General features: G+C 31.6%; 1 protein-coding gene across 6 annotated transcripts in view; it reads left to right on the top strand.

Moving 5' to 3' along the window:
• Positions 1–13,335, top strand: part of LOC123715698 (eye-specific diacylglycerol kinase) — a 157,122-nt gene that overhangs the window by 43,471 nt on the left and 100,316 nt on the right. For all 6 annotated transcript variants that reach the window (XR_006754456.1, XM_045670925.1, XM_045670928.1 and 3 more), the window contains exon 2: positions 11,467–11,638. Coding sequence is in view for 5 of the 6 variants with exons in the window: in XM_045670925.1 (XP_045526881.1) it covers positions 11,549–11,638 (90 nt within the window). In the remaining variant the exon portion in view is untranslated. The remainder of the gene's footprint in view (positions 1–11,466; positions 11,639–13,335) is intronic.

The following is a 13,335-nucleotide window of genomic DNA, read 5'->3' as shown; positions in this document are numbered from 1 at the left end:
TCGTAATACCAGTATGACACTATACGGCTTCTCTTACGTGTTGATATAATCAATAACAAGTAAAAAATATGTTCTTCTTCGAACAGAGGGACTTGCTAAAATACTTCTGGACGGGTTTTCTTCTGGTAGGTTTAGCGTTTAGACTAACTGTCACAACACTGTGAAACTTGGGGACGTGTTAGCATTCTTCCGATCTTGGTATTAACGCTGATTATTTATCATGCTTTAAACACAATGTAGTCGTATTCAGTATGATGAAGTGATATCTCCAATCGGGACATTAATGAAGTATATAATGCTAGTTATGTAACCCAACTTACATATAAATATTTTAGTTATTAATTAAGAATCGTAAACAAAATATAAACAACCATCACACTTGCAGCCAATTAGTTTTTACCACACTTATAGTATTTTAACATGCTCGGTTCCAATAATGTCCAATAACATAAGTGTCAGTTAGATTTATGAACCTAAGGCCAAGTTTACTTGTGTTAGCGTCACAACCCCACTACCCCTAATGTTATCTTAGTTATAAGTTCATATTTTAATCCATTAAAGTCCAGCTACAATCAAACAGTTTTATTTAAACATCTCCATACAACAACCGTCACTGAACTTATTTCGTTATTCTTTTGTTTTTTAAGAACTCAATACTCCCGGTAATCATACCGAATAAATATGCGTAACCAATTCAACTAAAGTCGATTAATATTTTAATGTAGATTTAAATACTAAATTGAAGAGGTTGTTAGCAGACACTTACCCAATTTACGACTCCCGTGATACCACTTTGACATACTTTATTAAATTACGTACGTAATGTCAGCTTGACATTTTTTTGACGTTTATCCGCTTAAGTAGATACATTTTATGTTGATATACTTTAACGGGATTTGGATTGTCCAACACAGATTACATGTATTGAATAATTAATTCTATTTTTGTATTTTAATAATTTGTACGAAACTCTTGTTATCGACACAAACAGTCAATTGTCATTAACGACACAAAAACGCGGGAGGGTTTTATAAATTTGAATATAAGTTTTGTGTGTAGTACTTTTCATCAATACATGTTTTATATCACGTATTATATTATTAGGCATAGTATTTTGTTATTTATGCATTTGGCGAACGCGACAATAACCAATTAGATAAATAAATAATGACGACAGATCAATTAATAAAATAGGTGAAACGCATACACTTATTAACAATATTTTAATCATCACGTATTCACTCGTTAAAATAATACCATTATCGGTAAATTAGATCTGAAATTAGACGGGAGTGATTACCTTTACCATTAGGGACCCTTAGGCGTACAATATGTTGGGGCAAAGAAGTCCTTTATTACTACATCGTACCACCATTAGGGTGAATTGTTATTCTCCTAATCGGACAATTTATCTTACTTACGATCCGTTCGTTTTTGTTATATTGTTCATCATTTCCTAATTTTCTCCGGAAATAGCCGCAAACTAATGAACTAAATAATATAAAAAAACCCTTGGTAACTCAAAGGTCAGCTTCAGCCTTCTGTGCCTGACACTCGCCGTCCTCCTCGTTGTCCTTTGCCGTACGAGCGAGTTTTATACACAGGAAAGTTGAAGTCGCAAAGTTGTAAAAGTAGTCGTTGAAGGTTGAAAGTCGCGCGCTCAAGCCACTAGACCAAAATTTCTCCAATTAAGATACATTTTGGAAAAACACCCCCTTAACTAATACTAGAAGTATGGAAATAATATACCAACATTTTTAGGCCAGGACCTCAAAATTCTGTATCAGTTTCATGATCTTTAGTTAATCTAATATGCCAGTAGGCGATCAGCCTGACGCAAGCCGTCAATTTTTTTGGGTCTAAGGCAAGCCGGTTTCCTCACGATGTTTTCCTTCACCGTTCGAGCGAAATGTGCACATATAAAGAAAGTCCATTGGTGCATAGCCGGGTCTGGAACCTACGACCTCAGGGATGAGGGTCGCACGCTAAAGCCAACACTGTACTAGAAATATTCACTTAGTTAAAAAATCACATTAATAATAAAATTAATAATTATCATTGAACCAACTGTTCAACGATATAGGTATCTGTATATTACAAAAGAATCACTGCTGCGCTGAGAATAAAACTCGAGGTGGGTTTTTAATGAGCCTTAGAGGCGGTAAATTATAACAGAATAATGAACATCTTTGAGATATCGATAAATCAAATAAATACATTTATAACCCTCTTGAATCCACATTATTCAAATGGCTATTTAATTTAACATCATCACTTTGGACATAAATGACACAAACCGAAGAATATTTTGTCTGATGCCGAATAAACAAAAGCGAATCACAGTTACAGTTATTTCTAAAAGAATTACCTTTCTTAGTCAGAAATTTTAGTGTAGGTTAGAAATGATCATCGTATAATGGAACTATTTAAAAATAAATGTTATAAAATAAAAAAAAATATTAGTCGGTAAGATTATGTATTTTTTTTACAAAAGTTCAGGTTTTTTTCGCATCGATCTGTGACACGCATTGTATGACTAATGAATGGTTATAATTCCTTAGACGCTCGTTCACAGATATAAATAATTAATAAATGCTATAAGCGAATTTTTTCATGTTTCGTATATATGCGATAAATTTATATTTAACTTTTACGATTATTATATACATATGGATTTTTAAAATTTGTAATTGGTTCACTTTATGCGCGTTGATACATTGTTTCTATATTTTTTGTTTGGAATTTAAAACGATTTCATAAAATATTTCGATCATTGATGACTTTAGTTATATTTTTATCAATCTAATCAGTTTTAGGTGGGTTTATAATGTAGACTTTCCAAATTTCGATTTCTTTCATAAGTTATATACCTTGGGATGTTTCTATTTATATCCCGTAATTTAGTGCTAAGTAAAAATAATGTTTATTTTATTCATTAACTGGATTTCCAGTAGAACCACAGCTAAAATTATAACAATAATATTTACATAAAAGCTAAAACTGGAATAAACATTAAACACAATTATTGTAATATATTTTTCTCAAGGGTTGGCTTGACAAATTTTTAATTGTTTTTGTTACGAATAGCTTTTGTTATTGTTCACAGACTATGAAAACCATATACCGTGGTTATGATTTATACGAAGGATTTTTTTTTTGTATTTTAAGCTAATTTAAACACAATGTAGAATAGCTTGGTGTGCATAGTGTTTGTAAAGCAGGGGTGCGGCTGCTCGGTATTTGGATTATCTACGTTGTCACCTAAGCATGCAACATAAGCTGTTTGTGGAAGGCATTCCAGTTTCAGCATTATGCTTGTGTTTATTATGAAAATAATATTACAATAAAAAGTGTAGCGTATTTAGGTTTTTATTTATATTATCACGCTTTTTTGATCTCCACTTGTAACGTGACATTTGTGACATTCACCAGACTCGTTTATGCAGGACAGGTTATGGGTACTAACGTGTCCCTTATCAAGTACTTCCTAGATTTGGTCCAGATGTGAACGTTACCCTACCCAAGCCGATTTTACCATCCATGGTTGCTTTGTCTACTTGATAACAGCTTTTCACTCATCCGTTCAACATGGCCAAACCACCTAATCATTTCCTTTCGTACCTTGTAATTAAGTCTTTTAGTCCGCACTGCTCACGTATGTATTAAAGTTTGCGAGTAATACATATTATTAAACTCGATAGGACTTTCCTCAGGTGTTTATATCTGTTACACAATGTTTATATAAAAACAATATTAATTTGATTATACATATGCGTATCATCAAGTCAATGTACGCCATATGTAAGCCAATGTAGTCTTTATTATAACCTCATGGGGTTCAATTTTTTATTGAAACTTTTTGACACCAGCTAATGTATATTGTGACAGGTTCACTGCGAGTAAAACCTCAGATAATTTTAGAAGTAAATTAGCTAATTAAATGTTTCACGATGTTCAAAAGTATGCTTCTGTTCCAAATTATTATTCATTATAAAATTACCTTTGTATTCGGGAAATTAAATTATGTTGCAATAGAGTTCTATGTTATTTACTTAGCTCATGCAGATTATAGATAAGACTGTCTTATATAAAAAAATAAAGTGTTAGGTCTGCGCCTTTAATTTCTGTAGCTGTTTAAAATAAAAAAAAATATGTTTACTATGGAATATAAGATACAGGTATCACTTATTCTATGACATCCCCTCTCATCCGCAAAGAAGACAGAATATGTAGGCAGAGAGAAAAAGGTGGCGTAAGAAACTCTCGGTATTCTTTTTGCGTGATCATCTTTCTGTGACGAACATACGCCGTCGAATTTTTGGGTCTAAGGCTTGCTGGTTTTCCTCACCGTATGTTATACCTGCCCATAAACAGAATATCCATCGGTTGACAGTCAGGGCTCGAACCTACGACCTTAGGGATGAGTTGAGCGCTGTATTCAAGCCAACACTGCTCTGTTTCACTTTAGTTTTATTTACATGTAGTGTGACATTTACGCTAGCATAGCTAAAGGCAAAATTTGTATATAATCAGCATTTTTAGTTACACTCTAAAACACACACAATTTTAAGGTATGAAATAACATTATAGTTGGGAAGTAATATTTTTGAAGTGAATGTTCTTTATCAGCGTTGGAAAAAAGTTAACGTCACATTTTTCGGTTACGCGTCACATTGTTCTGTTACGCGCCATATTTTTCTATTCCTTACCACGGTTGAATCGAAGAGATTCGAAGCCATTAATAACAAAACTATATAATAACGATAATAATAATAATAGTAATAATTCTATTACAATTAATGTAATAATCTTAGTAGTAATAAGGTAAAACGAAATAATTGTCTATGATAATAAAATCCTTTTGTTAAACTTTATCTAATTTAACTTTATTTAACCAATTTGTGTAAAGTAGATCATTTTTCGAAAAATAAGGTCATAAAGAAGTTTCACTTCTTACGTGTGTACACTAGTACACGCACACATTTTATTTACTTGTCACTGAGCTTGGAGGCTGTTTCTATATAAAATAGGACCAAAAAGTAAATTGGACACTCGTAAAAACATTACATTTCAAAGCCACGGACACCTCGAAACGTCCCACCGTTAAAAGTTATTATATTATTTCTCCCTATTTGATTGAAAATTTTGATTTGATTGATTTTTCTATTTTATGACTTCTCAGACTCAAATAGAAAACTCATTACGCAAAAGCAAATTTAATTTTGCATATATTTTCTCAATTACATTTCATATTCAGTCACAGATCGGACGATTTCCCTTTTAATTTCTGCGCTTCCTGAAACAGAATTCAATAATTCTTGGAGATTGAATGAAGGATTTATACGTATTCATTAAAAGCAATTACGGTAATAATTCCAAAAGTGTATAATTTCACTGTAATTAGAATGAAATTAAGTAACTTTTCTGATTTTTGTTACTCTAAGCTATAAATAGGCAACGAATGTAAAAATCGATATCTCAAGCTTTCGCGGCGCTGGATTGTTATTATCTACCAAGTTCCTAGGAGGCCTATATAACAGATACTTGAAAAAATTGGGTGTATTTTTTGTAAAGATGGATGAATGTTTCAAGGAATAAATCAGGCTTTATTATATAATTATAAGTGACTAAGCATATTTGATTACAGATGACGGATTGTTTTTCATACCCCAGATAGGCCAAATATTACGGGTCATTTAATTTAAAAATAAACTAAATAGTAACAATAGATGTAAATATAACTATGTATTACAATTTTCAAAAAATATAATTACAATTGAGTGAATTGGGAGGCTACTTGTGTGGTCACTCACACCTTCCTTGGACAAGCACAAAAGCTGGCGCGGAGTCTTCTTTGATTTTGTTCCCCTGAGTATAGACTCTTGGGCCGTGGCGTTAAAGTGCACAGGCGCTAATAAAATATTTAAGTTGGCGCCTGGTAGATAGTACTGGTGACCCCAGAGCTTATACTTTAATCGAACAACGAATAAGTATTGCAATATAGCGAGGAAATGTTGCCAGCATTAAAGAAACACTGTTACAGGGACCAAACTTTTTAAATTTGTTTTAATTTTTGTATTTATCATTAGGTTAAGAATTATTGTGAACACTATATATTTGTGTATTTAGTGAAGATATTTTAAAAATGTATGTTACGCAAACAACATATACAATTTTCATTAATTTATAAGTTATAAAATAACTCTTATTTCTCTGCGCAAACGTTTGGGCTCTATCCACCAACCTCTATCCTAACCAGAGAAACTTTAAATGATTAGTCACCCCAGTTTGAAAACTTTATTTTTATTATTATGAAAGCTTTTTATCACCATATATAAGTATCTTTCCCAAATAATATATAAATTCGTGAGAATCTATAATAAAGCATATGTAACATCATATTATTTTCCATCAAGTACGTGTAATGCCGTAATGTTGAGACAAATAGCTACATGGATCTCAAGTTTATGACGACAATATCCCATTTCCTGCCGACGACATGTCTTTATTTGTAATTGATGCTTTGAATTACATTTATTGACACATAAAACATTATTTTTGTTAAGTTTTATCTACGGATATTATTAGTTTTTTAAATATCTAAATAATTATAAACTCTTATACCAAAGTTTGGTTGTGATGAAATTGATATGACGGTTGTCCATACACAAGAAAGTCCCACAATGTCAAACTCAAAATAACCTTATTCATATAGGGAAACAAGTACACTTCTGAGTCTACAGAAAAGATGTTTAATTGATTCTAAATTTGCATTTACTAACAGTTCGCAAGTCAAGGGCGTAGAGCAGGCAAGAAGAACTGGCAAGGAACTTTCCGCCACTCTTTTTAATCGCTAAATTTCAGTCATACAAATTGTTTGTAAGGCAGAGCAGTCAATATTGAAACTGGAGCAATTCAATTCCAAGGATTAGGATCATTTAAATAAATTTATACAAAGCTTTATTGATTCATTTACGTTTAACGAGAGTTTTGAATTTATTCAGTAATAATTCTCTAATTTCGCTTGGGAGTTTGTTGTAAAAACGAATACAATTTCCATATAAGAAGTGGTTTATTTTCTGCCTGGTTGGTCGTACAAGGTGATAAGATTGCACTTGTTCTATGGTGCATGTTTAAAACATGAAAGTATGCATGACTGTATGAGTATATTAATGGCAGTGCGTGTGTGTGTGAGAGTGTGGTCAAGCATTTGCATGCGTGCATTTAGGTTAGTATTTACAACTTCAATCATTCCAAAACATATACAGTCTTAATACAAGGCTTGTCTAGCATACTGTAGGTATGTATCTTATAAGCTTGTCACGCTTTAATGACGACTCCATTGCTTAGTTATTGTATGGTGGTAAATAACCACCACCATCAATTGAAGTGCAATAAGCAGGTATATAGAGAACTGTTACAATATCTGTGCCATGCCTTATTGGGGTATGAAAAATACAATTCTGCATTATATTGTTTTTTTTTTAATATTCTGTAAATCGTTTTTATACATAATCAAACAAGCTATTGATTATTAAATATTAAAACAAAATCTAAACTATAGTATATCTCAAAGTTTACTGACATTATTAACCAAATATTAAATTATACGTCAAAAGTTAGACAATCAATTATTTATTTACTCGTATTCTGTATAATAAATAGTTACAGAGATTTATTATCATTGTCAGCTTATTGCGGCTCCAATCTCATAGGACTTGGGACAAATTACGAGCGAAAAGCATAATATAATTGATTTATCATAATTTTCAATTATTATTTTAAATCTGTATCATTTCTGAGATTCCATGTTATAACTCGATTTCAATTAAAATAGAGCGTTTTCACGTAGAACAGTTTTCTTTCAATGACATGAAAAGATAATAGTATCTGTAATTTAATCATAAATATAAAATACAGTGTATATTGTGGGCATAATTTGTGATGAAAATAAACTGTAACTTTTTTGACAGTTGACGGCGATAAGCAATTGACGTTTGACAGCGGTTGTTAATTTGCGCCTGACGACTGCCGGCTTACCTAGAGAGTATAAATTTTGCATATGTTGGCATATTTTAAGGTCACTAATGACTATTTAACATAAAACTAACGTAGGTAATAATTACGAGTCAAAACAAAGTATTGAGCTAGCACACAACAGCACATCAAAGTATTTTTAAACTAAATTATGGATTATTTGAGCAAAGTTAAGTTTTATTGTAACAATGCTATACGTTAATTATCAATATTCATTGACATGTCACTCGTAAATGAGATTTTGTGAATTAGGACAAGGAAATGAAATTTGTGATTATGAATATTCAATTTGTTTCTTTAACGGGCTTTATCACTTTATTATATATTTATTATTAATTAAGTAAATGAATCTTGTTTTAATTGTGATTTATTTTGCTTTTCCAAAGCTTCCGTGAGTATTTTGGCAATAATAATACAAATTTATCTTCAGAGCATTTCCCTTTTAGCAGAGAATACATCTCTATTCCTGGCTTAAAGAGATACTTTAGTGATGGCATTTCAGTTCAGGGTGAGCTTAGTGGCTTCCTATTTCAGGGATTAACTTAATACATTAAGTATTTAAACTAAAGATATATTTTGTTAGTATTGTTCAATGGCTATAATTTAATTGTATTTCCTGCTAAAGCCTCCTAAATATATGGTTATATTTTACTCATTTCTTACGTAAATTTCTTTTAAAGTGAAATTACTTAATAATAATAAAAGTATATATATTATCTACCAGTAATAAAGTTCAGTTACAATTCAATAAGTTCTAAACTAAGCCGATTAGTTGTGTAACGTAAGGTAACATACTTATTTCACAAAACTCACGTGAGGTTAAAGAAGGCTATTTATGAAGTATGTGTTTTGTTAATTACGTAGTGGTTAATTATTCAACAGCATGCATACAGTATATATTATATAAATTATAAATCACGAAGGATCACGCGAACTTTTTAATATAACCTGAATTTGCTTTTTATGATAATGTAAATGGATTAGAAACGTTAAATATACTGCGTCATAAAAATGTTATTTACGTAATTAATTTTTAAGATTACCTAGTTTTAATAAATTGTTTAAGTACCGTTAAAATTTCCATATTATTTGTACTTGTAAAATGGACATCAACACATCAGACCTGATATCTACAATTGATATAAATTATAAAGGCAATACATTTACATTATAGATTTTATAATTTCTTTTTAATATTTGACTTTCAAGTCCAAGGAGGTTCTACATTTTTCAACAGTGCTGGTGAGAAGCGCCATCCTCATAGGTTATGGTATAATGATAAATAATAAATATGGTATAATATAAAACTGCCTGGGTTTTGGTGCAATTCACACGTTTTGTTGGACAGTACATCACAAGACGTTATGATTCTTGCCTGAAATAAAATGACGACTGGCTAAAATTACTTTGACTTTACATTAATAACATAAACAATTTTCGTATGACAACAATTAAAAAGTTGACTTATAAGGTTCTATGAGGCCAGAATGATAACAATGGTGACAAATGTCGCACTAACTTCCTGCTTTATAATAAGGCAGAAACAGAAGAAACTATTTGAAATCTGCGATAAAATCGTCTCTTTTGTGTATAAAACTCTTGCAATTGTCACACGATTCTTGACGGTATTTTGAGATCTCTTGAGGATACCAAGTTATCGAGTGTTCACTGTGAGATTAGCTCACTCGATTGTCGTTTTCCAGATGAAATGGCATTTCTTATTTAATGACTTAATTTTATATGAATCTTTTATGAACGTAGTAAAGTTTATGAATAATAGCAACCCGAGTTTAATGACTGGATTTCAAATAATATGACCTGGGGATTTTAATTCATTAATGGTGCACGTTAAGTACGAAACGGGGATATAAATAACTCAACAGATGTGCGTAATTGAGTTTAACTTAATTATGAAACGATTTTAATACGTAAACTTCTTTTTTTAATATATTATGGCAATAGTTTTAACTACACGCGAGAAAAATAAACAAAGACATCAAAAGGAGACAAGGCATAAGCTAGTTAAAAACAAAGTATGTACATAAACATATTACGTCTTAATATTATTGATTATGAAAGAATCAAACAAAACATGCAAAAGGCAAGAGATCTTAGTCAGAAACGGAACATGTAGTAATTGTAAAGAATACAGAAAGGAGGTGCGGTTATATCTTAAAATTCTTTAAAACGTTGAAAAATATTTGTTTCTACATGATATTATCAATATTGTTTATTTAAATTTTTGACGATATTAATCAAACAAATTCAACACTATAAAATTGAAATTAAACGGAAATCATTCCGATTTCCTATTCAACACATTGAGAACCAACCAACCATTGTGAACGTGTTACAAAAAAGGCTTTCAAAAATTCTATAAAATATGTAACACGCAATTATGATAAATGTATATTTGTTTGGGCGTGGCGTGATGGCAGTGGTATCAGTATTCGCTTTTTAATGTGTCGACTTTGAGTTATGGATTGCTTTTAGCAGTACAGTGACGCATGGTATGTAAGTTATTGTATAAAGTAAGTTTTTTGAATTTTTACACCTGAATAGTATCAACCCCTATGTTTTATACTGATATTTGAAATATATTTTTGCTTGATGTAAGTTGTGTGTTATTTGCATTCTCACCTTATAATAATCATGTGAAAAGAGAAACAATATCTGAAATACCTCTTATAGTCAATTTTAAAATGCTAACGAATCCAGAAAATATTAGAAAACTAGATACTCTCATGAAAGTGCGGAAATTGTGTTATTTTGCTTGATTTAAATGTAATATTATTTGCATTTCGATTTTACATTCTCACCCATTTCTAATATAGCATTGTATAATCGTACAGAAACGATATTTAACTTCAAATATCCGAAATGACTCTGACATTTGTGGACAATTTTAAATATCAAATGATTATATTCAAAAAAGTATCCAGAAGATAGTTTTAGAATACTAAAAGCACTCACGAAAGTGCTGGAAGTGTTTTTCTCTTAATTTATATGAAGACGGGTTTTGTTTCACAATTTTCACACTTATAGTCGATTCATATTTTTTTACTGGTTAGAGAATGTAATAGCTTGGAAAATAATAATAGTGTAGTTATTTTACGGCGTAACAACGCTTTGGCTAAGTTAGTTTTGATAACTGCGTTTATCTTATCTTGTTTTGTATAATGTTTTGTATTATAATAGCTAGTTTACCTATAGATAGATCAAATAGTTTGTTTTCTAGGAAAGCTTTTTACCGTGAGTACTCTATAACAACCAGTCGGAATTGCAATTTGAAGGCCTACCGGATAGACGTCCGGAAAAGTCCACTCGTAATTACGATTGGTTATAATAATAATAAATGCTTACATTTAAAGTAGGCTGTCTTTATTACCTTAAGTAGTTCGATGGTTAACTGTGAAGTAACGTTTTCAGTGTTATTAAAAGCGCGTGATTGTGGGGGCGGCTTGGCGGGCCCGCGACATGAGCGGCGCGCGCGTAGCCCGCCCCGCCCGCTATGCAGCGCTTGCGCACCACATTCAAACGATCCCGGACTCCAACGCCCGCCGATATGAAGACGCAGAGCAGCCTCGAAGTGCCAAAGCAGGTGAGACAACCAATTATGTAGCTATGGAATTTTTATGTGTACTAAGAGACATTTTTAGTACAATAGTTATTTAGTAAATTATATTTACTTATTAAAAATCACCAAGACTGACATGACCAGCATCCAGACATCTTCTTCTAGGAGAAAGCAGGTTCTTATTATTAAATGCATGTTGGATTTGACAGAAGTCATTTATATTAAGTACACAACAATTCTTTAAATCTACAGTACAAATGCTAAGGGAAAAAATATTAATTGTTTCGAAAAACCTATCTACTAATATACATTATATTAAAAAAAACTAAATTATTATAAAGATATAGCCAAAGGTCGAATACATAATAAATACGAAAAAGTTCAAACATTTACCAAAGGAAAAAATATATTTTAACAATACCTTAGTCGGCTGTGTTGTGTGATGGTGTGAAAGTGAGGGTATGTATGTGGGGTGTGCTCATGATGCAGGTTATTCAACGCTATGTTATTATTAATTGCACATGCAGTCTTACCATCATAGGCATATGTTTCATATTGTGTTTTTCTACCTTATAATAAGTAAATCTAAAATCCCAACGTACCCAACTGTTTACGAACGAGCGAACCCATTTTCCATGTATTCATTATTGAAATGAAATTTAAAAAAAGAAAGATCTCGCAACAAAACCGCGGGAATGTATAAAAAAATCATACTGTCAAAATTAGACACAATAAATTGTTTGTCACGTTTGATTTTACTTAGAATGTCAGGTTTCTTTTGGTCTAGTATTATTAGTCGGTTATATTATAAAAATAATAACGAGCGCTAATTACTATGCTATGGTTAGTGTTATTTTAAAGTATATCAGTGTTTATGCGTTGGCAACTCAATGGGTTCTTTTTAAAATATCAAGGAGGTTTTATTCGCTACAATTGTATTTATACAGTTTATTCGAGCAGCTAGCGTTCTTGCATTCTCTGGTCAGGCTTCCGTAATTATACTTCAGCACCGTAGTAGTAATTGAATATTAATTTAAAAATTACATAATGAAACGAAACATTTCTGAAAGGAAAAATGGCAAATGTTAATGCAAATTATATTAAAAAATAAAAATGTAATAGGGTCCGGTTTTAATCGCTTTAGGCAAATAGCAGCTGATGAATGGTAAAATCAGACAATAAACATTGGTAAAGCAGCCACACCTTTAATTTAGGGGGCAAACGGGCATAAGGTTCACCTAATGTTATGCAATACCGTGGACACTTTTAATGCCAGAGAGCTCGCGAGTGCGTTGCCGGGCTTTTAAGAATTGGTTCGCTCTTTGTAGGACCTCAAGTCGTTCGAAATGGTTCGGAAGTACTTCAGTGGGCAGCTGGTTCCAAATAGTGCTGGTGTGCGGCAAAAACTGTCTTAAAAAACGCTCTGTGACGTCAGCTTATTCATAAAATATATCTGTAACAGGTACAGTCGTGCGAATTAATTAACAAACAATTCGATAAACTCGTGCATAAATAATAGGCGCAAACTACATGCGTAATTGGGTTAACAGTAGTTATATATTGTAGTTGGTGAAATTGTCTAACATATATCTTGTATAAAATAATTACACGTAATTCGTGTATTACAAGTTTATTAAAATAAAAACAAATGAGAATCAAAATATACGTATAAAAACGAATTGTGGCTGTTTTTCCGCCAACACTAAGATTTTTATAAATCC

Source organism: Pieris brassicae, chromosome 10 (assembly GCF_905147105.1).
Source record: "Pieris brassicae chromosome 10, ilPieBrab1.1, whole genome shotgun sequence".
NCBI lineage: Eukaryota > Metazoa > Arthropoda > Insecta > Lepidoptera > Pieridae > Pieris > Pieris brassicae.
The sequence above is the reverse complement of the archived record's forward strand: the minus strand, read 5'-3'. Positions and strand labels throughout refer to the sequence as shown.